Source organism: Mus musculus, chromosome 4, assembly GCF_000001635.26.
Source record: "Mus musculus strain C57BL/6J chromosome 4, GRCm38.p6 C57BL/6J".
Taxonomy (NCBI): Eukaryota; Metazoa; Chordata; class Mammalia; order Rodentia; family Muridae; genus Mus; species Mus musculus.
Genome location: NC_000070.6, coordinates 63,366,229 through 63,394,162, shown reverse-complemented (window position 1 = coordinate 63,394,162; position 27,934 = coordinate 63,366,229). Strand labels below are relative to the sequence as shown.

At 52.3% G+C, this 27,934-nt stretch overlaps 1 protein-coding gene and 1 long non-coding RNA gene across 11 annotated transcripts in view; one reads left to right on the top strand and one right to left on the bottom strand.

The window, feature by feature from the left end:
• Akna (AT-hook transcription factor) overlaps nucleotides 1-27,040 on the top strand; it is a 43,972-nt gene extending 16,932 nt beyond the window's left edge. For 3 of the 6 annotated variants that reach the window (XM_006537521.3, XM_006537522.3, XM_006537520.4), the window contains exons 4-22: nucleotides 1,957-2,031; nucleotides 7,010-7,166; nucleotides 7,779-7,933; nucleotides 10,217-10,276; nucleotides 11,693-11,820; nucleotides 12,234-12,435; nucleotides 13,801-13,964; nucleotides 14,075-14,275; nucleotides 14,789-15,008; nucleotides 15,487-15,593; nucleotides 16,303-16,511; nucleotides 17,170-17,332; nucleotides 19,633-19,806; nucleotides 20,051-20,166; nucleotides 20,694-20,840; nucleotides 22,271-22,366; nucleotides 23,152-23,271; nucleotides 23,511-23,691; nucleotides 25,877-27,036. In XM_006537521.3, coding sequence (XP_006537584.1) covers nucleotides 1,957-2,031; nucleotides 7,010-7,166; nucleotides 7,779-7,933; nucleotides 10,217-10,276; nucleotides 11,693-11,820; nucleotides 12,234-12,435; nucleotides 13,801-13,964; nucleotides 14,075-14,275; nucleotides 14,789-15,008; nucleotides 15,487-15,593; nucleotides 16,303-16,511; nucleotides 17,170-17,332; nucleotides 19,633-19,806; nucleotides 20,051-20,166; nucleotides 20,694-20,840; nucleotides 22,271-22,366; nucleotides 23,152-23,271; nucleotides 23,511-23,691; nucleotides 25,877-26,117 — 2,916 coding nt within the window. In that variant the 3' untranslated portion in view covers nucleotides 26,118-27,036. Of the gene's footprint in view, nucleotides 1-1,956; nucleotides 2,032-7,009; nucleotides 7,167-7,778; nucleotides 7,934-10,216; nucleotides 10,277-11,692; nucleotides 11,821-12,233; nucleotides 12,436-13,800; nucleotides 13,965-14,074; nucleotides 14,276-14,788; nucleotides 15,009-15,486; nucleotides 15,594-16,302; nucleotides 16,512-17,113; nucleotides 17,333-19,632; nucleotides 19,807-20,050; nucleotides 20,167-20,693; nucleotides 20,841-22,270; nucleotides 22,367-23,151; nucleotides 23,272-23,510; nucleotides 23,692-25,876 lie in introns of those variants that run through there. The other 3 variants (NM_001045514.3, NM_001305432.1, XR_003954861.1) reach the window with 2 other exon arrangements.
• On the bottom strand, nucleotides 144-17,057 carry Aknaos. 5 transcript variants are annotated; one of them, XR_003955427.1, is made up of 5 exons: nucleotides 12,430-13,826; nucleotides 8,415-8,852; nucleotides 6,783-8,158; nucleotides 5,728-5,972; nucleotides 144-5,487 (listed from the first exon to the last, which is right to left on the bottom strand). It is a non-coding gene; the product is annotated as an AT-hook transcription factor, opposite strand (long non-coding RNA). The 5 variants fall into 5 exon arrangements; XR_003955428.1 differs by having other exon boundaries at nucleotides 6,783-6,898; XR_003955426.1 differs by lacking the exon at nucleotides 12,430-13,826 and adding an exon at nucleotides 16,925-17,057 and having other exon boundaries at nucleotides 6,783-8,852.
• Nucleotides 27,041-27,934: the final 894 nt, after the last annotated feature.

Below are 27,934 nucleotides of genomic sequence, written 5' to 3'. Positions count from 1 at the left end.
ATATCCAACGTAAGGAGAACAGTCTAGTGGGCACCCTCCTCCTCACATCCACACGGAGCAGCTCCCCGGATCCTTTTTCTATCTGGGGCCAGCCTCTTCCCCCACTCCCACAGCCCCCACTGAGTTAAGCAAAATTCCAGGTATGCAGTTATTTTGTAGTTTATTGTTTAACTCTAAGAACTCTGCCCACAGGGTCGCATGCGGAGGCAGAAACAGGTCCCCCACGCACTCAGCAGTGGCTTGTTCTTTCCGTCCCCTGCAGTCAGATGAAACTTGTGGGTGGCACTTGGCCCGTGTGCCCCTCAAGTCTCTGCAGCCCTTCTTGCATTTCTTCTTTCCAAATATCTTCTGTCTGCCTTTTCTCCTCTGCTCTCTTTTTGATAGATAATCACTGTGGAGTCAGGTCTTCCCGGTAGTCATCCACATTTCGCACCCTGCTGAGACATAGGCCTTGTCTCAGGGGACCTTGAATGTCCTCCCTGACCTTCAGTACGATCAGAGTTTGGGGCTTGGGGTTGTAAGCTCCTATGTGCGATTCTCCCTACTAGACCATCAGCTGCTGGGAAGGGTGCTGTGAGCTTCCTTCAGGTGTGGCCACTTGCAGCTTCTCCTGACCTGTGAAGTCCCCTACAGTCCTTGCCTTGTCCTGAGGCCTTCCCTTGACGTGAAATCGTATCATTGTGACATTGCCTCCTTTTATATGCATTGCTATAAATCTCCTAAAGAAATAACACCTCGAGGTTACCAAGATCTTGTCAATATGGGAAAAATGAAACAGTCATGTGACTCCCTTCCTTCCTTCCTTCCTTCCTTCTATTCTTTCTTTTTAGATTTATTTATTTTATTCTATGTATATGAATATTTTGCCTGCATGTATGTATATGCACTGGGTGCGTGCATAGTACCTGAGACGGTCAGAAGCAGTCATCAGATCCCATGACACTGGGGCTACAGATGGCCCTGAACAATTTATGAGTGTTGGGAACCTAACCTGGACCCCTCTGCAAGAACATCAAGTGTGCTTAACCACTGAGCCATCTCTCCAGCCCTACCCCTCCTATGACGCCAGGGGCAGTCTTATATCTCTCTCCACCCCATTCTGTTGTGCCAGGGTAACTGAGGGTGGAACTCCTCACTCAGGTTGGCTGACCATGGAGCCTGTGGATTCTCCTAGGGTTACAGGCATGCATCGTCATGCCTGGCTTTGTCTGTTTTTGGTTTTGGGGGGAACAAGATCTGGTCTTTTTGCATAGCTCTGGCTCTCCTGGAACTCACTATATAGACCAGGCTCTCCTGGAACCCACAGAGATCCTCACACCCCTGCCTCCCAAGTGCTGGGATTACAGGCATGCACCGTCATGCCTAGCCTCGTGCTTGACTTTTTAGTACAGGTACTGGAGATCCAAGCTCAGTTGCTCACGCTTGCACAGTGGGCACTTTACCCCCAGGCCCACCACCCCACCTTTTACAACAGCGGCTCATTTTCAGGTGTCAGTTCCTTGCATCGTAGACAACCTATGGCATCTGTTTTGTTTTTTCCCCACTGTGAGTTGCTTTAACAAAACTCTGGGCTTTGTGTAAGGCCAGTGATCCAGAGTATAGAAGAGCTATAACTTTTAATTAGTTTTCCATCCTTTCTCTGTGTTTATGCATATGTGAATCCATGTGCTCATGTATGTGTGGATGCACGTGTGGATGCTATGAAGCCCAGCAGTCAGCTTTGAGTGTCTACCTAAGTTCTCCACCTTACTTGTGTTTTTGGACACAAGATTTCCCTCTGACCTGGTACACACCAGTTCTGCTAGGCTGGCTGCCCAGAATTCCAGAGATTTACCTGGCTCTGCCCCCCCCCCCAAACGTGTGCCACCACACCTGGCAATTCCACCTGGGTTTCGGGAATCGAACACAGATCCTCACGCATATGTGGCCAGGAGTGACTGCATCTTTTCTCTATAGGAGGACTATCACAAGCTCCTCACCAAGTATGCGGAGGCTGAGAACACTATCGACCAACTTCGCCTTGGGGCCAAGGTAATGATTGCCTGGAGCAGACTGAGCTGTGTGGATGGAGCCAAGAGCTGGGGAGGGGGCTTCAGGGAGGGGGTGGCGATTCTTAGAGAGATGGCCGACCCCAGAGTCTTAGAGAAAGATCACCGGCTCTGGGATCCTGAGGCTGTGTACTGGAGAATCCGTAGTCCTTGAATCACCACCAGGCCTCTCTCTGACCTTGGGCTATCTCTCTCACTGTTTGATGTCTTTGAGTGATGGAGCCTGGGGTACTAAAGAATGTCACCAGATGTTGTCTCCTTTTCTGTGCCTGGGGGCTGGGGGTATGACTACCGAGGTTGACTCCTGATCTCATTCTAGCCAGCTGGGTGACTTTCAGGCTGTAGCGCAGACTTTCTGCTCAATCTTTCTTTGGTGTCCCCTTTTTCCAGTGTCTTACTTTCACCTTTCTCCAGTGTCTCCCTCAAAACCTCCTCCTCTTATCCAACTGGAACTGAGCACCCCGTGTAGGACAGCCCCGTGTGGCACCGAAGGGATCAGCTCATCCACTCAGAACTGGGTAGCATAGCCCTCCACCAAGACCTGTCTCCAGAGGAGGCTGAGAACCCTGAATGGGGCGAGGCAGGAAGTGAGCCAATCAGCCCCTGGCACTTCCTGCTTTCCTCAGACCCTTGTTTGCTCAAACAGGCTGCAGAGAGGAGGCAGGACAGCTGCTGAATAAAGATGTACCTCCCTTCCCCCAGCTCTGGTTGTCCCCCTAGAAAGAGGACACCCCACCTTTCTGCAGAGTGCTTCCCACTCCGAGGTCCCCCGGTCATGTGCTGACCTCATGCCTTCAGCCACTTTTGGGGAACACGGGTGTAGTCTATCCTAGCAAGAAGTTGAAAAGGGCCTGCCTGTCTCCATGCCTGTGGCCCTGCCAGGTGCAGGCAGGACCCTTCCCACATGGTCTTCTAGACACATCTATTGGGTTACATCTGTGGGGCTGTGAGCAGACCTTTTGGAAGACAATAACTCCCACTGATGTCTTTAGGTGACCCAGAGCTCCGAGCATTGAGAGGGAGTCTGAGGACAGGCCTGGGGAGAGCTGCAGAGAGGGCTCCCAGGATAAACTGTAGGAGATGCTGGATGGTTCAGCCTCCCTCTGCTGCTCTCTGAAATGATAACTCTTTGGCCCAAGAAAAGAGTGAGTTCTGTTCGAGTGATTGCACTGAAAATGGCCCATAATTCCCTCCACCCCAGCCTCATTGCCATTTTGGGAGTAACTGGGGCACAGCTCAGGGTCCCAACTTGCAGGGGAGAACAGGGGATCAGGGCCCACAGATGCTTCAATTTCTGAGTTCCATGTTCTCTACCAGAAGATGTTCTCCACAAAGTCCACCTGAACGGACCTGAATTAGGAGAAACCTGAATGAGAGGTTCTGGATCCCATCGGCTTCCTGTCTCTCACAGGGATCTTTGAACATGACTTCTCTAGCACCTGCTGAGGCTCTGGCCAGAGCCCAGAACAATGTAGGGGGCAGGGCTGGGCCCACCCAAGAGGGAACCAGGCTGGAATACACCCTCTGTGGTGGGGAACTGGGAACCACAGTCCGATGGAACTGAGACCAACATCAGCTGAACCAGAATCCAGTCCCAGACTAAGGGTGTCCCCTCCACTTGCAGACAAAAGGCTAAGCTGTGAGTGTCCTAGAGCAAGTGTGAGACACAAAGGTGGCACGTCCCCGTGGATCTGTCTGTTCTTTGCAGATGGTATAGTTTCCTCAGGTCTGGGATCCCTAGATCTGGTCCAGCATGGTGTGTGGGACAAGCCTACAGACAGGCAGGCCATGGTGATAGGAGAATATCCACTGGTGATTCTGTTAACTGCTATCCTAAGTCATTTACAACTGGGCACAGAGATAACCTCTCTGTCACATAAAACCTAGCAGGGTCACACAAGGTAGAGGTGCCCGAGCTAGGTTTTGACCCTGAACACTGGCTGCAGGGCCCATGGCTCACTTACTCTGACAAAGCCAAGCCAGCAACGCTCACCGAATCTGCAGCCAGAAAAACTGCCAGGGAAGGCCGAGCTTAGATCTAGGAGCGTCTAGGAACCACACAGTCTGGGGAGCATGGGCTAGGGGACCAGGACTAATTAGGAGTCATGGGTGGGCTTTACTCTGTGTGCTGACTCTAGAATCTGTGGTGATGTCACCACTCGCTGTCCTATTGCGACTTCCTCCCAGCTCCTGTCTCGGCTTTAGGGGGATGTGAAACCGGTGAGGAGACAGAAGCCACCCTTAAAGGAATTGGGGATGATGTCAGCACCTTTCGTGAAGTGTGTTCTGCTGCCACTCTGGAGCAGAAGCTCCTGATGGGGTTCAGTGTATATGGGGGGGGGGGGGCGAGGGCGGCTGTGTTTTCTTCCCACCCCTTTTGCCCCATTCATAGAGCTCATTACCATTTTAAAGGCTTGAGACCCCATCTGTGCCCAGAATACTCATAGGTTTAACCCCATGTTTCCCAAACTCGCTGGTCCACCCTGCACAGAGTCCCTAGGGCTTCTGAGTGTCACTGCATGGCAGTGTCACTGTCTGTCCAGAATGGCAGGTCATGGCAGGCACAGGCCCTACGGCTCAGCAGTTGCTAAGTGCCCTCCCTACTCCCTACTTCCTCTGGATGGCCAGGGCCTCACAGTCCTGGGGCTCTGTCTCCCTCGTTTCCATCCTCTGTATCTGGAAGCTGCCAGGTTCCTGCTGCTCCTCAGGTGGGGCCTTGGCACAGTGGGCGGGGAACACAAGAGGGCAGGGCCACCCCTGGGATTTGGGTCACCTCAGGAAGAAAAGGGTGTTGATAGGCAGGCCCCCACAGGCGAAGCTGAGCAGATGGCCCAGAGGATTATGAAAATCCAGCTTTGTTCTCAGCTAGGGAGGCTCAGGCAGGGGGAGGCAGTGTCACCAAATTACACTTGAGACAGCCAGGCTTCAAAGAACAGCTTATGCAAAGGGGCTTCCTGTCTGAAGGCTGTGGAACTCCTAAGTCAGGCCTATCTTCAGCTGCTTAGTCCCGATCATGGGGTGGCAGAGAGCAGTCAGGATAGCCCACCTGAGCTCTTAAATGGGTAGTAAGGCATCATAGGAGTGTATCTTTTTTACTGGTCCACTTTCACGGTGGCCATATTCACATAAGGATAGGGAGGATGTTGAAGATACAGGGATGATGGTTAAGGTTACGGTAATGGTGAAGACTATGATGGTGCTGATGGGAGTGATGTGGTGATGGTACTATTGGTGTTGCGCTGACGACAGGGAGGATGGTGATGGTGGAGATGCTGGTGACTGTATTAGTTACTCTCTTATTGCTATGATAAGATACCATGACCAGCCAACATACAGAAGGAGGGAGTTAGGTGGGTTTATGGCTCAAGGGTCCATCACCATCACGGTGGAGAAGCACAGTTGGCAGTCTGAACAGCAAGCTGAGCGCTCACAGCATAAACTACAAGCAGAAAGCAGAGGGAGCAAACTGAGACTTGCGTGTGGCACTCGAAGCCTCAGCGCTCGCTCACCCCAGTGATACACTTCCTTCAGCAAGGCCACATCGCCTAGTCCTACCCCCCCCCCCCCCACCAAAATGCCACCAGCTGGGACCAAGTATTCAAATTCCAAAGCTATTGGGGACAGTCTCTTCCAGACGATCACAGTTCACAGTGCCAGGTGAGAGCTACCATTTACTTACACTGACTTCATGCACGGTGATGCCAACTGTGCCATCCACTCCAGAACTGAGGTGTATCATGACGGAGCCTGAGTCGGTGCCTGGCCTCTGACTTTGGAGCACACATTAAGCCAAGCAAGCCAGACTGAGTATTTTCAGCTGTGGTTTCCACAACCTCTGTCAGGGCCGGCCCAGCTTGGCTGCTACGGTGTGAAAGCTGCCATTGGTGGCACACGATGGCAGATGTGCCTGCAGCCAGGGAGCCCCTGGATACAAAAGCAGACCCTGGCTCCCCATCTGTGTTCACACCCCTGCTTGGAACCAGGATTCCCTCCTGCTGAGCTCCAGTGTATCCCCCCCCCCCATCAGCTGCCCCCCTCCCTACACACTTCCCACACCATCTTCAAGGTCAGAGCACAACTAGAAGGCTCTGTTTGTGCACGTAACATCTCCTTCCTTCATTCAGACAGCCATCTACTATTTACTGTTTATCATTATCAATGTAGTTATTATTGGAAATATTTCATTAAAACGTTAATGATTATCATATATGTGTTACACACATATAATAACCATCACTAGTAACCATTATTGTTACCAGTGTAAGAGCTAGCTGGTGATCTCTTGTGGCACTTAACTTCTGGGAGTCTAGGGCTCGTAGGGGCTCACAGAGACTGAAGCGTCAATCTCGGAGCCCGCATGGGCCTGTGCTAGGTCCTCTGCATATATGTTATGGTTGCTTAGCTTGGGTTTTTTGTGGGGCTCCTAAAAGTGGGAGTGGGGGGTGTCTCTTACTGTTTTGCCTGCTCTTGGGACCCCTTTTCTCTTACTGGGTTGCCTCGCCAGCCTTGATATGAGAGTTTGTTCCTTGTATTATTGTAACTGGTTAAGCTGTGTTCCATTGATATCTCTGTGAGGCCTGCTCTTTTCTGAAGGGACACGGAGGAGCAGTGGATCTGTGCGGGAGGGGAACTGGGGGGAGGAACTGGGAGGAGTGAGGGAGGGAAGGCTGCTGTCAGGATATATCGTAGGAGAGACGAATTTACAAAAAGAAAAACAGGGAAAGTCATCCCTACCTGCCTCGTTTTCAGGACCTCTGGAAAGACAATAGGAGGCGGCTTTTAAGTCCTCCGCCCAGTGTAGGACCCACTGAAAAGTGGTGTTCGTGATTCCCAGGCTAAGGATGGGGCTCCTGTGTGGTGGAAGGAGGAAGGAGGAAGCCTGGATAACAGATGCGCTGTGGCCTCTTTGCAGTGAGCTCGCCCTGTCTGACTCCTTCCCTCCCTGCCTCCCTCTTCCTCAGGTGCACCTGTATTCAGACCCACCACAGCCCAGTCAGAGCTTCTGCTCGGGGTCAATGCCACAAGGAAGCAAGGTCTTATCCTTCTCTATCCCGCAACCCAGAGTAGCAGAGTGGTGGCCTGACCCTGCCCAGGATCCACAGGCCTCTGAGGCCACAGGTGAGTTGGGGAAGGAGCCAGGGCTTTTAAGCATCCCCCTGCTCATGGAGGGAGAACCTTAGGTCCACCCTGGGGACCATCCAGGGAGAGCCTTGGCTCAGCCACCTGGCCTGTTGGTTCTGTGGCGTGAGCAGTGTTCTCCCTGAGCCCATTGTAGACCCTGAAATGGACACATATGGCCCCAGTTAGTCCTCACACGGAGCTGGTGAGCAACACAAGATTTATAACACCAGCTTTTATAGTCCCGGGATAGTTGGAAGACTTGGGGCTCAGAGAGGCAAAGGTATACTGGGGTCACATAGCTTGGAAAGGAAAGGGCGAGGATTTGAACCTGCTTTTCCATGAATTCGAGCCTGTACTTACAACTGAGTCCATCAATCCCCCAGGCCTGACACCATCCCCTTACAGCTTTGATCTAGGCTAGACCCATACCTCATTTACTCTGGTAGGGGAGCAGCAGCATAGTGGCCAGCCCTCTCCCTACTACTGTGAAGGTTAGGCAGGAAGGGCCAAGCTATAGTTGATATGGTGGTCTGAGGAACCTCAGGGCTTCAACCTCAGCGGACTCGGGGACTGTCCTCAGCCCCAGGGTTCAGCGGCTGTGTATTTCAGGGTGGCCGTTCCCACGAACAGACCTGAGTCCCTCCTCGTCCCCCGGCGTGGCCACTCCAGGGCGGCTTCCTCAGAGCCAGGGCATTGCCACAGACCAGCCCTCCACAGGACAGACCCAGGCACTGACCTCTCAGGCCAGCCGGCTCCTGGCCAAGGTGAGTGAACCCCAGCTTTGTCCCACAAGACACCTCATCCCAAAAGCACGGGGCCTCCACCTGACATTTTCCTCTTTATGACAAACTGCCCCTTCTTCATTTGTTCGTTACCGACGCCAAAACTGTCACCTCTTGAGGTTTTGTAGACGGCACTCCAGCTCAGAGTCGGCTGCAGGTCTTTGTCTACCTTCACACTTGGCTCTGTTCCAAAGGTGTCTAAAGAGACTTAAGAAGACACAACGCCCTAACCACATTCTGAAAACGGAAGTGGGGGGAGCCAAGGCAGAGGGGAAGTCCACACAGAGAAAAGTAAATTAAGCTAGCTCAAAGCCAGTAAACAAGATGTTCTGTTGGGCCCGAGCTCTCAACCAGAATTGCACCTTGGGCTTTGAGCTTCCGGCTGTCCATTACCAACACATAAATACGGTTGTTACATTACCTTGCTTGACCATCCCACCCTTTGGGCCCAGCAGCCACTCACCCGCCTTTGTCTTTTCAGTTTGCGGGATGTGTCAAATAAGTAGAATCAGCCATGTTCCTCCTTCCCCTCTGATTTTTTTGGAGTTTCCTTGGTGTTTTCTGCCTCCTCTGTGGTCCAGCAGTATAACATTCCACTGCCACCATTCTTGGTCCTGTACCTGGGATAGCATTTCCTCTTTGGCAGGCAGGGCACACTGAGCAGATGCAGGGCATGGCTGAGGCTGTCCCACTTGTTGCGCTGTTCACTTCTTGACATTGGGTAGGTTTGAGGGAGGATGGGCTGGGAGTTCAGAGCACACAGGAGCTTAGGACATGTCAAAATGAGACTCCCAGTGATCTCACAGACTGGTGACTCATGACTGTAACGCCAGCATTTGAGAGGTGGGGGCAGGCCGATCACTGAATTCAAGGCCAGCTTGGAGTTCTGAATGAGACCATGCTATAAAACAAAACAAAAACAAAATCTCTCACTGGAATCACTGGTAATTTTTGTTAACTGATTACATATGAATTGATAATTGTGATCAAGTAAAAAATTTTATGAAGGGCCCACAAGATGGCTCAGCAGAAAAGGGGGCTTTCTACCAAGCCTGGTGACCCGAGTCTCAACTCCAGGACACACACTGTAGGAGGAGAGCCCTGACTCCTAAGAGTTGTCCTCGGACCTCCATATGCACAATATAGTGTGTAATGCACACAAGTGCATCCGTCCACACTCTGTGCATGTACCTGCACACACACACACACACAAAAACACACATATACATGCACATGCACACACACTAAATGCAATTTAAAATAAAAATATATATTATTAAAATTGACTTCCCTATTTTCACATACATGTTTAATTGTATAAGATATGTAGCTCATATCACATTTCTACTTCATGTACTATGTGACATGCTATAATGTAGTTATATTCCTATTTCAGTTTACCCTAGTTGCCCTCAATAAATATGCGTGGTGATATTTTTGTTGTTGTTTTCCAGACAGGGTCTCATTATGTAGCCCTGGTTGACCTGGAACTCACTTTGTAGACCAAGCTGGCTTGGAACTCACGGAGATCCTCCTGCCTCTGACTCCTGAGTGCTGGGATTAAAGGCAGGCACCACGATGCTTGGCTTTGATTTTTATTTTAAATATTTCTGTCCTTTATTATTATTATTATTATTATTATTATTATTATTATTATTGTCTGCAGTGTCATGACTAGAACTCAGGTCCTTGTGGCTTCTAAGTACACACTCCACCACTGAGCCACACCCTCATCCCTAGACTGACACTATAGACACGCCCAGAGTTGAAGTCTTTCTCCACCCACAGAGGATTGAGCAGGTTCTGTGAAAACACAACGTGGTTTTATATGAGAGATTCAACATCCCTGTGTTTGGTGGTTACTCCCTTTACCATACCCCAGGCAGCACATTGATCTTGACTGGCCCTGGAAATGAGGCCTTGGAGCCTTTGTGTATAGGAATATCCCGTGAGTCCTTCTCCTTGGTGGCTTCATACTGCTCCTCAGACAGCACGTGTGCTGTTCCTCCCGCCAGTCAGACTGCAGGAAGTGTCCCTCACAGGTCTTCCTACACATGAGTGCACCTTCTAGATTCTCCTCAAGGCTGTCCTGGCCAAGGCCAGAGGTGGAATGCACTTCCAGGACCCACCTCCCTGCTGGGAAGGCACCTTGCATTCTGAAGGCAGACCCAGCCCTTGTCCCCAGAGAGCAGTGTGGCTGAATGTGTGAGAGTCACCACGGGGTCTGGATTTATCAAGCTTGCTTCTTTCCCTCCTCTTGTTCAGGTGCAGTCCTTCGAGGAACTGGTACTGGCTGGACACCTCCCACCTCAGGACCAAATCAAGGTACCGCTACCCAGTGTGGACACTGCACCGGCAGTGACCAGATAGCCCGTCCCCAGAGTAGAGTCTCTGAGCCCCCTTTTGCTAAAGGCAGGTGGCTGTGTCCCAGACCAGTCTTCCTCAGAAGTTGAGACAAGCTCCTACTTAGTGCCCCAGACAGCTGCTGCCTGTGTCATGGCAGCAAGCCCGCGCTGAGCCACGGTGGCTTGCCAGGCAGTCTGGATGCGTTATCACTGTTTTATATCCTCATCATAAACGCCCACCAGGGAGCTGTGATCATCACCCCTGCTTAACTATGATGAAGCAGAGGCCCAGAGAGAAAGGACACCGAAACCACACAGTCGTGGGCGGCAGAGCCCTGAGCTGGGCCTGCTGCCTTCTCAGTCATGACCCCTGCTGCTGTACGCCGGGGCTCCCAGGAAAGGGCCTTTGCTTTCTAACCTACTTCCCTATTACTTTCCAAAGCTTGGAACCAGGGGCAAAAAGGAGACAGGGTCCTTTTTCCCATGAAACCGTTACACTGGAGATATTTGTTTCCCTTGGGTTCAGGTTTTAGGTAGTTATAGCCAGGTATATCCAATCTTTCCTGCTGCCAGAGAGAGCCTCAGGAAGGTGTGTGTGGGACCCCCAAACCTGAGAGTTTGTGCAGGGAAAGACTGGGCACGGCATGGGCGTGAACCTACATTCTAGGTTCAATCTATTCCTAGGCTCCTATAGGAAGGACCTAGTAGGAGAGAGGTACAGCCATATGTTGATTGGCTATGTTTATGTTTGCTATGAGGGCCTAGCAGAGTCTTTAAGGACCAGGAGCTCTGGGTCCAGTGGGCCTGAGAGTCAAGTCTTGCCTGTACAGCTTGCTCACTTACTGTGTGAGTTTCAACAACTTAAATAATTTCTTTTGTATGCTATGTGGCAAATTCTCTCTCTCATTGCAATTCTGCTAGAGCAGACATGAATTTAGAATGCTTTATCTCCCAGACACCATGCCAGTCACCCCTATCCATAGTGTGAGGTGATAATGCCATCTGTCCTCACTATCTGTAAGGAGTGGGGAAGAGAGTGACTTTTATTTTCTGAATGGCTCGGTTTTCACATCAGGAGTGAAGATCGGGGCTCTCTGGAATATTCAATCCCTATGGAGACACAGTGGTAGGATATTTGCTGCTGCATCTGACCAGGAGCCAAGGGGTCCTGGTTTACCAAGAGGAACCAGTGGTTTCTAGGCTGGTTCCTAGGCTATTCAAGTGATTGATGGCAGAGAGCCCCATCTAGGGAGAAGCCCCCAGAGGCACTCAGCCATAGCCTCTTTCTCAAGCCTCACGTGAGTCCCATAGCCGCCCATCCAGGAGCCACCAGTCCATTGTGTGAGCATGAATCCCCTATGTCCAGGCACTGAAAGTTCTGACCCTTGTGTTTCAGAGCTTGGAGCAACTGAGGGCAGCCCACATGGCCCTAGAGGCAGAGTACCTGCAGGCCTGCAGAGAAGAGCTCCTGGACCCTCAGCTTGATGCCTCTCAGGGGAGTCCCAGGACCCTCAACCTCTGCAGGTAGGTGCTGGAGAGACAGGCCCAGGAGGACAGGAGAGTCCCTGGCTCCCTCTGTCTCCAGGAAGGAGGCATTTCACATCCATCATTGTGCCACAGGGACACAGGAACCCCTGTCCTAGTGATGAAGGAGTCTAGAGCTGAGAATCCAGTCCTTTAGATAACATTTTGGGGATCAGAACTGCAGAACTCCTCATTAGATAATCAGGAAATTGAGGCCAGAGGAAACTGGGTCTACTTCAGAATCACACAGCATCGTCATGGCAGAAGGCACTGAGCTGAGACCTCCTGAGTCCCACTGGAGTCTAATCATCTTGCTATTGAAGTTTTTGGGTCCATCTTTGTGGACCCTGAGAGGCCACTCCTAGGGTCTCAGATTTGACACTGATCACCACGCTGATATCTTTTCCTTCAAGGGAGCTAGAAGCAGAGATATACCACCTGGGACAGCGCCTGGAAGAGCTACAGGACCATATGGACCAGACCCAAAGAGAGACAGAGCCATGTAGGCCAGACCTGCAAGACAGCACCCCAACCATGTCCTTTCTGCCCCAGTCAGCTCATCTGTCCATGCCTTCAGGACCTGTCTCCTTGCCAGATGGCCAAACCTACCAGGAGGTACTGCTTCATTCCATCTCATTGGTCCGGTCCCCTTTTGCTTCTCTTATTCATTCCATGTTAATTTCTTCACTAAATATTTAGGGACTGTGTACCATATTGTAGGTCCCATGACACACAGTGGGGATGCAGTGGGGACAGAAGGTAGAGAGGGTGACCTCTGCCCTTACGGAGTTTTCTGAATACATGCACTAGTTGTAGAGTTATTTATCATTTTGATAGCATGCGTAAAGGGAAATGCAGGCTCTATGGAAGTGAAGGGCAGTCATTGGAACTGACTCGAACGGGGACACCAACTCTCCCTGAAGTGTTTAAAGGAGATGGGAGAGTGAGTAGGGCCTGTTCGGTGCTGGAGACACTCATGCAGTAGGAAGCGAGTGGTTTCATGGTCTGCCGTGTTGCTGGAGACTCCAGCATGGGCCTTGTGATGTCAGAGCTTGTAGTTCATGTCACAATTAGACCTTCCTTGGGTTTTCAGTAGAGGGTGGCAGCAGGCACGTGTGGGTCAACCAGTATGAGGCTGGGGAGTGACAGGGTAGAGGGAGAGATGAGGACATGAGCTTAGACAAGGCTCAAGGGTTTCATTTGATCTGACTTGGATGAGAGTGAGAGCGAAGGCAGCCCAGTTGGCTCCCAGGCCCCCAGCCTGAAGTGAGGGACAAGGGAGGGGTATGGGTGCTTACAAAGCTAAGACACCAGACACAGCCTCTGCGTGGAATGTGCTTTCAACAGAGCCCTCTCTCCACACCATGGTCTGTTAAGGGACAGCCATTCTCCCCCTTGGGTGGGTGAGCTGTGCTCACACGTATGGCAGTGGTGGCACTTCTGTGTCCCTAAGCTCCTGCCCTTGGCCCATGGGGACTTGCCTGCTGCTGCTGAGCAGGGTAGGGCTAGTGCATTAGGTGAGTGGGTAAGGAGGCTGGCCCTGAGGGCTAGGGATTCACCCTGAGCCCTGCCCAGTAGGCAGAACAACCCTGGCGGATGTCATTTCCTGTACTGACAGGAAGCCTGGGTGTCCAGGCTACAGGGAAAGGTGAACACAGGCAACTCTGGCAAGCAGACTGCCTTGGCTTCTGTATGGCTTTAGCACATCATACCAGCCTCAATTTCCATGTGAAATTTTGTGTGGTTTGGGACACTGAGGAGAAATGGTGTCTGTAGTATCCCTGGCAGGCACCAGAAGCTCCGTTCCCAGCAGCCAGTCATGAAGACCCTTTAGTCTTCACAGGGTCTCACACACATGAGTGAATGGCAGGAGATAGGCTAATGCATTCACTGTTTCCTGTTCCTCGGTCTGTGGCATGAGATGGCAGAGGCAGATGCTCAGAGCGATGGTTAACCTCTGTTCCTCACTTCCTTGGCCAGCCTGCCACCACCACCACCACCTCCCCTGGAAGCTCTTGCACGCTCCCCATCAACAAGAAGTTAAGCCTGAGCATCAAAACTGAGGAAAGCCCAAGAGGTCTCCCGGTCCCACTCAGGGACAGGACGCTTCAGGTGGAGCAGGACTTCCATGGCCTTCTGGAGAGGTGAGTGAGTAGGCATAGGATGAAGACACTGGCCACTGCTGGGCTGGCCACTCTGGGTCTCGTTTGTCCCCATGGGCGTAGGTGAGACCCTCTTGGGCATCTTCCTGCAGATACCTCAGCGTTAAATCCCTCCCTGAAGCCTTGAGGGATGAAGATGAGGATGACCTGGAGGAGGAGGAAGAGGAGCAGGACCATCAAGGCCCCTTGGAAGTTGATAGTCCAGCCACAGCTCCAGGGAAAACAGAAGCCGTGAGGGTACCACCAGGAGAGCGCCCAACACAGGCTGAGGAAAGCCATAGGGATGCTACCCAGTAAGTCATTGGCCTCTGTCACAAACTGCAGTGTCCCACAAAGGGGTAACCATTGGCAGCACAAGGCAAAGACTTAGGGGTGTGGCTCAGCATGCCCTGAGTTCAAGTCTCATTTCAGGAAGAAAAAAGTATCCAGCCTGTAATGTTTCTTATATTATTTTCAAAGTTAGTTCCTATTTGTAACACAAAATTGTGGCCTTCTGTTTATAATAACATTGTCTTTTGAGTCCGTGGAGGTCTGTGCAAATAGCTAAAATAGGAAATTCAGGGTATTTCTGCTATGGTGTGCTGGGAGGTTAATTTGGCTTCCCACATTACAGTTAAGAGATGTATGAGGTTCAGAGATGGAAAGCACTGCCCAAGGTCACACAGCTAGGTGACAGAGCCAGGACGCATCCCCAGGGAAGTGTGTCTGATGCCATCGCATGCCCCTGGACTGGTGATGATCCCCAGGTCTGGGTCACCTGGCTCACACGGGGGCTCAAAAACGCTGTTCATCTCCTTCCCTGCTAGGGAGGATGAGGAACAGATGGGACCTATGAAGTCACCAGACTTCCGGCCATCCATGGCCAGAGATACGTACACACCAGTCCTGGATACAGCTGAAGTGGCTCAACGGGGCACCAAAGCCATGGTGTCACATCAGAGCAGTCTGACCAGCCTGGAAGAGAGCAGGCCCTCAGAGCTCCTTCCTCGAAAAGCCCTGCTTCGGGCTGGTGGGCCCCACACTGAGGTGAGTGTGCTTGTGGGCTGGTCAGAAGATCTCTCTCCTGGTGTCTGAACTCCGTTCCTGGCCTTTGCTCTCATTGGCTCTTTTCATGTGTCCCCGCTTCTTGCACTGCTCCTGTCTCTGCAGCCGTAAAGCCTGCCCACCAGTCAGTATTCAAGCCCAAGGCCACTTGTCCTCTGCTGACAGCGTCTTTCCTGAGCTGTGGCTTGTGCCCATATGTCAGTGTGTCAGAGCTGGGACCTGGTTTCTAACTGTGCCTTTTGCACCTGCAAGTGGTAATTTGAGGAGCTGTTGCAGGGGTGAAAGGGCACAGACAAAATACCACTGAGGCTATGTATTTTTATGCATACACAAGTGTGTGCTATAAGGTCAGACAGCACTGGGGTCTTGGAGCCCCAGGAATACCAGGCCAGGATCTGGGAGGGGCTTCCCAGTGCACAGGAACACTTTCCTCAGGCATAAAGGATGTGGTCTGTTCTAGGAGCCCTGGATGGTGTCACCAGAGACAGACAGTGGCTTCGTGGGCTCAGAAACCAGTATAGTGTCACCCTTCACCCAGACCCCAGAGCACCGGCTCTCCCATGTCAGGTATTGTATCCCACCTGGGACATCTTAGAATGTAAATGTCTGTGGTAGCCTGGAAACAGGGGTCAATGGTCTTAGCATCTGCACACCCTCACATCTACGCCAGTTTTGGGTCCCATTCCTATCATGCTGACAGAGAGCCTCAGAGAACAAAACTGACTTCTTGATATCGCTCAGCCCATTCGCAACTGTTAGGGGATGTTTTTTTTTTTTTTACTATGCAAAGGCAGGAGTAAAGGGAGTATGTAGATGGAGCCGTCAGGGAGGGTGGTGTGAGATGACAGGTCAGTAGAGCATCAGGGTGGCAGGTGGAAAGAGACCAGAAAGAACTCAAGAGATAGGTGAGGGTTGGGGGAGCTCTATAAGAAAGGGAATGTGGTGAGGTCACCATGGCAACTGGCAATCCCCAGGGTGGGGCACTGGTCACCTGGAAGCCCACTTGGCAACTCGGGTGTGCCTATGAAGAAAGGTCTGGAACTGTCAGGAATGGAGAGAGCTTCAGTCCTTCCCTATATGGCCGACAGGTGCACTGTGACGCACATGTCAGAACAAGGAGGCCCCAGATGAGGCTGTCCTCAGTCCTCAGATGTACTGAGATGCTGGAGGCGTGCAGCCCTAAGGCTAAGAGTTCAAGCCTTAGCACACAGAGGGGCCCGGGTATCATAGCTTGAGCCCTTTCTAACCACAGTGTCTCTCCTTCCCTGACCTCCAGCACTTCAGGACCATCAGCTCAACACCTCACTGCCTCTGTGCCTGGTGATAGAACCTCCCATCCCAAGGCCAGGGGTCTCATGGTTCCCAGAAGAGCCACTGAGACTGGCATACCCAGAAGCCGAACCCAGCAGCATTTCTCCAGCCTGAGCTCTCCCGGGAGAGGGGCACAGAGCTGCCACCTAGAGGAGACATCAGTGGCTAAAATAGGTGAGTGGGGAGCCTGGGTAGGCTGCCGCCTGGGAGGGACCAAGTGGAAGCATCAGACAGACAGCCTTGCATTGTAGGTCAAGATGTGAGATACTATGGGAGTTCACCACAGGAAAATTAAAGGGAGGGTTTACAGACAGGGAAACGGGAGAGACGCCTCAGTCGGCGAAATGCTTACCTTGCAGGCGTGAGGATCTGAGTTTGATTCCCAAGAACCCAAATGAAAAGGCAAGCGAGTGCCACTTGTAATTCCAGAGCTGGGGGTGGCAGGCAGCGATAGGTGAATTACAGGAGCGCTCTGCTCTGCTAGTCTAGCCAAATTGGCAGCCCCAGGACGGTGAGAGAGCCTTCCTCAAACAAGAAACAGCAACCAATAGGGACTGGGAAGATAGTAAGTGGTCAAGAGCACATACCGTTTTTTGCAGAAGGTCTGAGTTCTGTTCGTAGCATCTCCCTCAGGCTCTCAGAAGCGCCTATACCTCCAACCCCAGGGGGCTCTGACACCCGGGCCTGCAAGGACACCAGTAGCTCTCGCGCGCATGCGTGCCCACGTGCACATGCGCACGCACCCCTTCCAGCCTCTTCTTCGCCCCTCCCTTTAGTTGAAGCTCCCGGGCTCATTTCTGCTGTTCCTGTTGGCCTTCCTCTGCCTCCCTAGCGGTTCCCAGGTCTGAGTTCAAGAGACAGAAGCAGATTTCCAAACAGCTCCTTCCCAGTGGAAGAACCAGCCCCGACTCTGCCCCAGCTCCCACAGCTGCCTCCACGCCCCATGGATCAGCAGAGAGCACTGCCAACCTCCTCCTCAACAGGACAGAGCGCGAGTAAGTGGACACAGCCTGGGTTATCCCACCTTCCTGTAGGATGGAGAGCGGAGGAGACTGAAGGCTATGGCAGTGCCCCTAGCTTACACATTCAAGCTGCCCGTGCCGGGGCCGGATGTGCCTGGGTCTTGCTTCCTAGCTGAGTGCTGCTTTACAGGACTTTAATGGTACTGATGTCATGAACTCTTCTTTAGCTACTGGGAGATGCAGGTGCATCTTCCTGGCTCGGAGACCTCCCCACCCCACTAGCCCTGCCATGTAGCACCTGCATTCCCAATCAACAGCAAGCTAGGTTTGGGGGCCATGTCCCTGTAATTCCAACACCAGAGAGGCAGAGTCCGGAGGACTATGGGTGCTGTGTAGGCCTGGACTAGATGGTGAGAGCCTGTCACCTCTCAGCAGCTTTCTCCTGAGATCATTCCTTGATTGGATAGAAGCTCCTCTTGTTAACTTGGAACGCGCTGGGAATGAGGCTACTCTGGCCAGTAGTGCAGTCATGTCTGTTGCTATGTGCGCAGTTCTGACCAGCAGCTGTTGTTCTGTCTCATGGTCTGAACTGAATTTGTCTACTCCTGAGGTCTGTGGACCTCAGTGTAGTTGTGTGTGCTCATGCACGTGTGTGTGTGTGTGTGTGTGTGTGTGTGTGTGTGTGTGTGTGTGTAGAGGGGAGAGAGTATGGAGGAAACAGAGACTAGCTTAGAGAATACTGTATGGCTATGTGAAGGCCCATCCTGAGGACACTGAGGGACTTTAAGTAGCAAAGTGCCATGTCACTACTGAGCTTTATAAGTTCCCTGCCACAGGGGTCAGTACAGAGGCCTAGGGGTAGAGGCCACAAAGGATGCCTCAACAGGGGAAAGGTTTCCCTGGACTCAGGAAAGGAGGGTCATTTTTTTTAAAGAAGAGCCGTTGTGGCATGTTGCTGTGCTGGTGTACCGTGGGGCTTGGTGGTCATTAAACCCGGGGGTATGCTGGGGAAGGCAGACCTGAAGGACTCTAATGGCTATTCAGCTGATTGCTGGTTCTTTAGTGGGGTCAGGATCGAATCCACAGAGAAAGATGAGCTGCAGTCTCCAATAAACCTCAGGCAACTAAAGTGTTAAGTCAGGAAGCCCAAGAGCCTGACAGATCCAGCCAGAGGACAGATGACACCCCAGGCTGTGTTCCAGGTCCCAGGCTAGGAAGCCAAGCTGGGATTAACCAGTTGCTGGGAGCTCTCGCTCTCCTACAGCTACCCCTGGGCTTTGCCTTGGAAACCCCAGCAAGCATCTCCCTGGGGATCACCAAGGAGACCCATGCCCAGTGCACACACTGCTTGCTTGGACATGACCAGAGGGAGGTCCCTAAGCCTTCCTGAGCAGTCACCACACAGGTCATGTTTGCAGGGAGCACCAAGAGTCCAGGGATCCTGAGGGGAGTCCCTAGCCTGGGTACCTCACACAGAATGGCTGCAGAGCCCACCTCAGCCCGAACGATGGTCATGCCAAGGCCAGCCTCCAGTGGTGCTCCCTACATGCGGTCTGTGTCGGGGCATTGGTTGGTTTGTCTGCAGCAGTGTTGACAAAGCCCGTAGGACTCTGAGAGCTAGTGAGGCGGGGGCATAGCAGGCCAGAATAGGCCATTTACTCCCTTTGGACAGGAGGTGGGCCTGTGTCCAGCAGGCAGCCTTGCTGACACCTTTATCTTCCAGCCTGCTCGCTCCACAGCACCCAGAAGCGTGTGGGTTTGTTTCCCTTGTCTACTCTAGAACCCTCGGCTCTCTCCCTCCTGAAGCCTGAATTGGGGAGTGCTCCCCAGCATCTAATGTGTCTGGGGTTATGGAGTGGGATGCTAATCTTGCCTGCCTGTGGGTCAGGGCCTGGGAGGCAAAAGCAGGGCACAAGTGTCTTCTGCTGGGAATAACCACAGACTGTAAGAATATCTGCAGGAATAGGAGCAGAGAGCCCTGCTCAGACCGTTACAGCTTCTGAAAGGAGGTGGGAAGGGGTCTTGCTATGTAACCCAGGCTGGCCTGGAACTCATGGTAATCCTCCTGCCTCAGCTTCCAAACCCGATTCAGTGTTGTGTAGTCACTGTCTTGAGAGGCTGAGCCCGTATGCTAAGAGGGTCACCCTCATAGGTAGGTTACCCAGATGTGCTTGTGGAATATGAACTCAGAAAGATGTCAAGGCTGTTGTTACTGGACTGTACAGCCCGATCTTGTGTCTGCAGACACAAGCCACTCCACCCAGAGCTATCGGCGTCCCGATAGCTCTGTTCGTTGCTCAAATGATCTCGTTTCTGTCTCTTCGCCACTCCAGCCAGGCCATCAAGGATCTGCAGGCGGAGGTGTCACGGCTCCGCCTTCAACTGGAGGACAGCCTGCACCGGCCACACCCAGACGGCCCAGCCTGTGTAGCTTCTGCTTTCAACCACTCCACCCAGACCCAGGAAAAGCTGGGTTCCTCACCCTCCTGGGGCCCCCACTATGGCAGGTAGAAGCCCCACCCCAACCCCTACCTCTGTTCCCTATAGCATTAGCCAGTCTCTGGCTCTCTGGGCACAGGGACTCAGACACTATACTCTCCCCTCCCCCCAGCATGGCCACTGGTCCATTCTCAGGCTTTTCTTCTCACATGTATTTAATTTAAGGAAGGGTGCACATATGCCAGGGCCATATGTGGAGGCTGCCTCCAAAATCTCATCCGGTGACGTCATATCTCTCTTCCTTGTTGCTAGTAAATCCACAGAGAGGCTGTCTAGGGAGCCTAATGGTGTAGAGCCAGCTGAGCCAATGGGAAGACGTCGAGCCAGGTCCTCTTCGGTGCCTCGGGATGTACCCAGACTGTACCTAAGTAAGTGACCAGAGAGCAGAGACCAGGGCTGTTTTCTAGGGATCCTCGTCAGTATGTTGGCTCTGTGGTCTGAGAACCTAGAAAAGCCCTGGAGAGGTCTTCTGTATGTATGTTTGATGCTATTGTTTTGCTCTGGGACAAAGCACATCTCTAGTCCTAGCCATGTAGACTCTGCCGTTACCATGAGGGTTGGGACTGGGGGATTTGTGTAGATGCTCACCAACCTCCATTGCAAATGGGACACCGCAGTGAAGAGTGCAGGTTCCTCACGGGCAGAGCAGAGCCATGGAGTTTGTCCCTGGCCAGGCTGTCACCTGCTCTGAGGAGATAAAGTGACAGCAGACTACATAGAAATAGCAGTGCCTACCTCTTGGGGTTGCTGCACAGGCATGTGATAGCCACAGGGCTCCAGGCTGAGAATCAGGAGGTGCCCTTGGTCCCCTGAGAAGACTCCAGACATCGCCCTGAGCCCCGCCCTCCACGTGAGCCCCACACCTGCCCCCTCTGAGGCTCCACTCCCACCACAGGTTCTGAATCGGAGTCGCCTGCCCCTCGGCTCTCATCTGAGAAGAGCAGGACCTTTGAGGAGCACCCCGAGGCTGCACAGTGGGGGACAAGACCACAGAGCAGCTCGAAGCGGAGGGAAAGAGTTTCCTTCCGGGGTCAATACACAGGTGAGCTTGTGCACACTCAACACACGCTCAATCACGGAGTCCCATCCTCAGCCCTTGGCTGATATTTACCGTGTGTGTGTGTGTGTGTGTGTGTGTGTGTGGGCATGTGGTTCATGTGCTTGTGTGTCCTCATAGTCTGCTGTCTTTCTTGATCACTCCCCACTTTATTTACTGAGGCAGTGTCTTCGTCTGGGTCTCTGTTGCTGTGATGAAACACCATGACCAAGAAGCAAGTTAGGGAAGAAAGACTGTTCATCCCCCAAAAAGGACGAAAGGAAGGAAATCAGGGCAGGAACTCACGCAGGGCAAGATCCTGGAGGCAGGAGCTGATGCAGAGGCCATGGAGGGTGCTGCTTATTGGCTTGCTCCTTGTGGCTTGCTCAGCCTGCTTCTTATAGAACCCAGGACCACCAGCCCAGGGATGGCAGCACCCACCGTGGCCTGGGCCCTCCCCCATCAATCACTAATGGTGAAGATGTCTCACTTGTAGCATGATCTTTATAGAGGAATTTCCTCAGTTGAGTCTCCTTCCTCTCTGATGACTTTAGCTCAAGTCAAGTTGACACAAAACCAATCAGCCACTACAGGCAAGATCTCTGACTGAACCTGAATCTCACCAATTCATGTAGTTCAGGTGACTGTCTTGCCCTGGGTGTCCATCTCTCCCGCCGAACCCCTGCCTCCTGAGTGGTTGGATTCTAGGTGGTCACTGTACCCACCCACCCACCTTTTATAGGAGTGCTAAGGATACAAGCTGGTCTAAATATATGGGTGTTGTAAGGACTTTATCCACTGAGTCATCTCCAGCCTCAGCCCTTGGGTTTTTTGTTTTTGTTTTTTGTTATTGTTGGGTTTTTTTATTTGCTTGTTTGTTTTCACCTCTGTCCAGTGGAATTTCAGGAGCTTAAGACCATACTGGGATCAGCCAGGTACCTCATAGAATGGAGAGCTTTCCATTGGCTGTCTAATATAGACCCGTTCTGTCCTTAACACAGTTCCAGAAATTGGCCCTTTGATGTCCCCCTTTCCAGCTGTTTAGCACCCAAGGAGAGACGCTCCTGATCCCTCAACTGAGCCTGGGGCAAGGAAGGGACAGTGATAACTCCTGACTCATGACACTAGTCATGACACTTCTGCCTCACCAGCTTCCACATCCTGCCTCTGCTGCATGCCCCGTCGCTTCCACACACAAGAACTGGCAGTTGCTTCTAGAAGCAGAAATGCAACAAGAAGCCAGGAGGGGGCAGTAGCAAACAGGCATCTGTGTGCACACATGTGTGCAGTGGGTCTATCTGTGGGGTTTGCTTTCACATGTGCACAGGAGATAGGCAGAGAGCAACTAGTAAAACCACTGAAAGAGAAGAGAGACAGTGAAACCAGTCCCTAGTTCACACAGGTCTGGACACTGATCTTTCTGGATTCTTCTCCAGGCCAGGAGTACCACATTCTATCCCCAAAGGCCATCCTGAAGGACAGTGGCACACCGTCCTGTCCCCACTGCCATCCCATTAGGACCCAGGACACAGGTAAGAGACAGCATTTTGTTCAGTGGAGGCTTAAGCCTCTCCCCACTGAGAAGTTTTATTAGAGCTGAACACAGACTATTTTATGAGAGGAGAGTAACTTGCTCAAAGGCACACAGTTTACAAGTGATAGAGCCAACATTTGAACTCAGGTCTTTATGCTCCGGAGCACTGGCCCCTCCCCACCATGGATCGATGTCCTGACAGACTTTCCAATTCACTCATTTACTCTCTTGCTCAGTGCCCACCAGTATTGTCTCCAAGGAGCCAGCATCAAAGCAGAGTGGTCAGGGCCAACACAGACCAAGGCTGTGGGCAGTTCCCAGAGGATGTGCTGGCCAAGAGTGGCCTGAAAAGCAAGTCTGATGCTCAGGCAGGGACCACAGTGGATGTCTGAAATGTTCCTTTGACCTTTCACTGACCCAGATTTCCCTCTTCTGGACTCCCATGAATACACTGAGGCTGTCTCAAAGGCAAAATGGGCTTGTCATCTGGATGGCCTGGGCCTTCCCTTGGCAAAGTACTGCCTCGTGGAGCCTCTGTTTCCTCTGCTATAGAGGGGAGATGGGGAGAGTGGCTAGCCTGGTGAGCTGCTAGGCACTGTGGAGTGATACATTAAGTCATTAGTGGCTAGCGTGTGGTCAGTGCCTGCTTACCTCTTCATGGTTACTGTGCAGTGTCCTCCATCAGGCGGCCTGGGTGGTCTCTGCAGGGGACCCGGGTCTGATAATAGAGTGCCAGTCATTGTCTGCAGACCTTTCCCCCTCCCTCTCTCTCTTCCCTTGCAGGCAGTGCTGTCTCTAGAGACACCACACGGGGCTCATCTGCCGCTGACACCCTCCGCTGTGCCCTGTGTGGTGAAGTCAAGTCCTCTGCAGAAGCAGATGGCTCCAGCTCAGGTCCCTCTGGTAGGAATGAGCCCTCAGCATCTTTCTTCAGCCACGGGGCTTGGCCAGACCTTGGGGATGCTGTAAGCTCCGCTAGAGCAAAATAAATGCAACAGAGGCTCAACATCCCAGAGGGATGCCCTCCCTAGGGTGGTCCTCCACTGCCCATCAGCCACAAGTGCAGGGGTAGCTGGCTGACCCACCGTGCTTGGCTGCATCTAAGTCCTCATGTAATTTCTCTGTCTTTCCTTCCCTTGCAGAGAAGAACACCCCCAAAAAGCCTTCCACCCCCATCCTCAAACGGAAGAACAGGCAGACGGGCTCGCCAGTACGAATGGCCCCTGGACTCTGGTACCTGGCTGCTGCGCCCCCAGCCCCAGCCCCACCGGCTTTGGCCTACATCTCCTCAGCTCCCATTATGCCTTATCTACCACCCACTGTGTGAGTCCCCCCTTCCAGCTGCCCCATGCTACCTGGGTACCCGCAAAAAACCACCCCAGCATTCTTACATCATGTCAGGATGCTGTGAGCCAGGGGTAGTGTCTTCCTGTATGGAAAATGGAGTATAAGCCTGACATTCTTGTAGTCACTCAACAAACTCTCATGGGACAGGCTTCTGGGTGCTTGGGGACCCAGTGGTGAACTAGACTAGCAAGAGGGCCCTGTCTCTGGAGTTACAGCTTCTTGAGGACCTAGAACCATAAGCCATCTTTCTTTCCTAATGAGTAAGCCTATAATAAGGTGTGTGTTTGTGTGAGTTTGTGTGTGTATGTGTGTGCACACGTGTGTATAAAGTAAGCATAGTTTCTATTCCTTCTCCCTTCTTTTTTTCAATCAATTCTCATTAGTGGGATGGTTTTGGATTTAGGAGAATTGAGTGCACACTACACAGCTCTCCCATGCACTGCCCCTCCCCCACAGCCCATTCCCATGGCTGTGTTCCTATGCAAACCCGTCACTAGGAGAAAACCAACTGGAATGCTTTAGTATTAGCCGAAGCTTGCTCTTTTCCTCTAGCATGCTTGTTTTAGGCCTGATGCCCATTCTATTCCGGGGCACCATCCAGGATCCCCTACATTTCATTGGCAACTTGGGCTCCTCTTGGTGGTGGCAGCTGCTCCATACTGCCCTGTCTCTGTGACTTTGGCATGCAGGGGCACCAGCTAGATGGATTTGGTCTTAAGCATCACTTACCAAAAAGGCGGAGAGTGGGCATGGCAGCCTGGTGACATTTCAGGAATTGGCTGTACCAGAATCCCCTCTCTTATGAGTACTATGGCGGAAGCAGAGGAGTGTTTCTTTAAGCCTCAGTTTCTCTATCTGTTCAATGAGGAAGTGACTCTGCTAGGTCCTGATGTGTGAGGATTAAGTGAGACACTGTCAGACCCCACTGGGATATGTGTGGAGTCTGTCTTGTGACTCCAGGAAGTGTCATGACTGACTAAATGGAACATTAGCCACCCCCCCAAGCCCCTTTCTAGTCTTAGCCTCAGTTTCCTCCACTGTAAAGTGGGCCTGTTGGGCTGCAGTGTTACCAATAGACAGCCTCTGTGATTAATGGGGTAGTAGTTGGCTCTGTAGCAGCTGATGCCAGCAGAAGAGAAGCCCAAGGCACCAGCAGGCATGAGGGGTCAGGCCTGAGGTACATTTTCTTCTGCCTTCTTGCTTGAGTCCTGGTGGGTCCCTAGGGCCAGCCTTTCTTCGTGTCCAGACCCTGGCTCACGTGGTATGGACACCTGCCCACGTTTCCTGTCCTCGGGCTGGGGAGGTTTGATGTCCTTTAGCAACCCTATGGTAGCCTCAGCATTCTCTACTTGTCTCAAGACAAATCTTTACAATCTGGGCCTGGGGGGCGGGGGGGAGCTCACCCCAGTGTGGTGGCCCCAAGGAAGGGACAATTGAGTGGACAGCACTTGGAGAATGACTTTGGGCTCATCACTTTGTCTCTCTGGCCTGTTTCTTCTTCTGAGAAACAGATACTCGAGATGATTAGGTGAATATATGGGAAGCCATGGCTTCATCAAGCCTTCAGGTCTTGTTAGAACAAGCCATACCTTGGTTTTCTTCTGTCTGGGCAGCAGGACTAAGCTTGCACCATGGTTGAACCAGCAATCGCAGTGGTGCTGTGCTGCCACCTGCTGGCCAGATGCAGCCCTGCAGCTGACTGAGGCTCTCTAATCCAGTGCCTTCAGGGAAGGCTTGGATCAAGCTGGCCCTCCTATGAGCTGCAAGGATGGAAGCCACAGAGAGCCCAGGTTCTCCCTCAACGAGGGTGTCTGAGCAGCTCTGCTACCCCCAGGAAGCCCAGTCGTTCATTTTGGCACCTTCCATCAACACCTGCCATCTGCAGATTGATGTTCCAGATACTGACTTCCATTGCAGCCCCAGAGTGTACACTTAAGGGGGTCTGATTGCTATGTCAGAGGCTGGAATGAACTAGTCGTGCCTACACCTGCTCCAGGGCAAGCACTCACACATATACTCTCCTTCATCCCTCCCAAGTTTGTTTCTCCACAGTGGCCTTGGACAGGAGAGGAAAGAGCAGGGTGTACAGTAGACATGGAACCCATAGCTGGTGGCTTTGCCTGACCCTTGCCAGATCGTATGTTCTTCCTTCTCTCCCCAGGTACTATGCAGCCCCAGCACCTACCTCAGCCCAGACAGCTTCCCCGCAGCCTGCTCGGGGACCTCGGAGAACCCGGCACTCAGTCCAACTGGGTCTGAATGACCTGGAGGAGCTGCAGGCCGCACTCAGAGAGGCTGCACAGGCCGCCGAGAACGTTCGCTCCACCACCCGCCAGCTGAGCCGCTCCCTGTCTGCGGACCTGCGCCATGCCCGTAGCCTGCGAGGCTCCTGCCTTTTCTGACTCCCTGGAGACTCTGAGACTAAGTAGGCAGGCAGCCGCTGTTGTTTCCCAGTCAACAGTCTCCTGGTACCACTGATGGCTGGAAGATGTCACGTTCCCCTCCCCAGGAGTGCCACCTGATTCATGTGGCGTATTTAAAATGGAGAGACATTGGCCTAGTCAGGAGTGGATGAATGTCTGGGGGCCAACTCTGTCTAACAGGTGTAGTGATCATGGCTCCCTCTGTCGAGTCAGAGTCGCTGAGACTCCTCCTCGTCCCCCTCCTGCCCATGTGCTTCTGCAGCTAATAATGTGGCTCTTACTGGACAGAATGTCTTTACACTGGGGAGCTAACTTGGGCTTGGACCTGTCTCAGAAGGCCAGAGAGGAAAAGAAAAGTCTAGGGTCTCTGAAGCATTTTGGACACTGCCTGTGATAGCTACTCTGAGGCAGGCGTTGTCAGGGAGAAGAACTAGTTAGGGATTTTGTTCCTAGTAACTAGTGGGCAGGGGTAGTACTTGGGGACCCATTAATGTCTTGGGGCTGAGGCCTCAGCTGACGCACGCCCAGCTCTTCTGTGGTTACAGAAGTTTTTCCCATGAGCTCATGGAGTAGAAGCTGCTCATGTAGGCCAGGAAGCACCCAGCAGCCTCAGACATACCCACTATGTCTTTGGCATCCACTTAGGACCAAGCTACCTTGCCAGGCCCTGGCCTGAGGCTGATAGACCAGGCCGGTACCCGTTTCCCTGTCCCATAGCAGAGTGACCTCAACATTTCTGGGATGTGTGTGTGTGTGTGTGTGTGTGTGTGTGTGTGTGTGTGTGTGTTATCACAGATTGTTTATATATTTGAGGCATTTTTTAAAAATCTATTTTTGTTATAAAACAAATGAAGGAAAATAAATAATGAACTTAAGAACGGGCAAAGAAATCCCCAAAGCTACCTGTGGCTGTGCTGTGTATCCAGAGCCTGGGGTTTCTAAGGCGAGGGTGCAGGCAGGGAAGTGGACACCCAGCTAAGGTCTCCCCCAGGGTACTTGCTGCATATCATTCCAGAGTCTGCCTAGGCTTCTGCTCACATCTGTCTCCCCTGCTTCTCCTGTCCTTTGCCTGCAGAGGCCAGATGAGCAAGGCCTGTCATGAATTCCCAGGCCAGAAACAGTGGGAGACACTCAGCAGGAAGTGTGTGACAAAGCCTCAGGCCAGAGTCTCCTTCCAGAGACTTCCATGGCACCCTATGCCTGTGGCCAGCTTGACTCTGGGCATGCGTGTGGCAGTGACTGTGACTCACTCTGCCCCAGTGCATTGACAGACAGAGCAGGGTGCTTCATCAGGTGCCTTTCCTGGTTCTGTGACAAAATAACTGAAAAAAGCTAATGATGGTGGGCTCAGGGGACACAGTCTACCATGGCACACTGCATCCAGTCAGGACAGCCATAAGCTTAGCAGGCAGAAATGATTTATGGGTGCTCAGCTTGTTTTCTGCTTTTGGTTAAATGGGGGATCCCAGCCCAAGGAATGTCACTGCCTACAGTCAGGGTGGCGGCTCTCTCTGGAAATGTCCTCACAGACACACATGGCGTACATCCCCTAGGGGACTGCCAATCCAGTCAAGTGTAAAGATGATCTCAGACCCTGTCTTTGCCACCGAGTGGACTGTGCCTCAGGAACTCCGGTCACAATTGTGCAATCGATGTCAACTGGCCTTTAGGGAAGCAGTGTCATCTCACAGTGTCCCCCATGGGCACCTTGAGGAGTCTTCCAGGGGACATCCAGACCCTCTAGCTGAGGCCTAAGTCTACCATGTCGCCTAGCCTTGGCCTTTTATACTGTGACC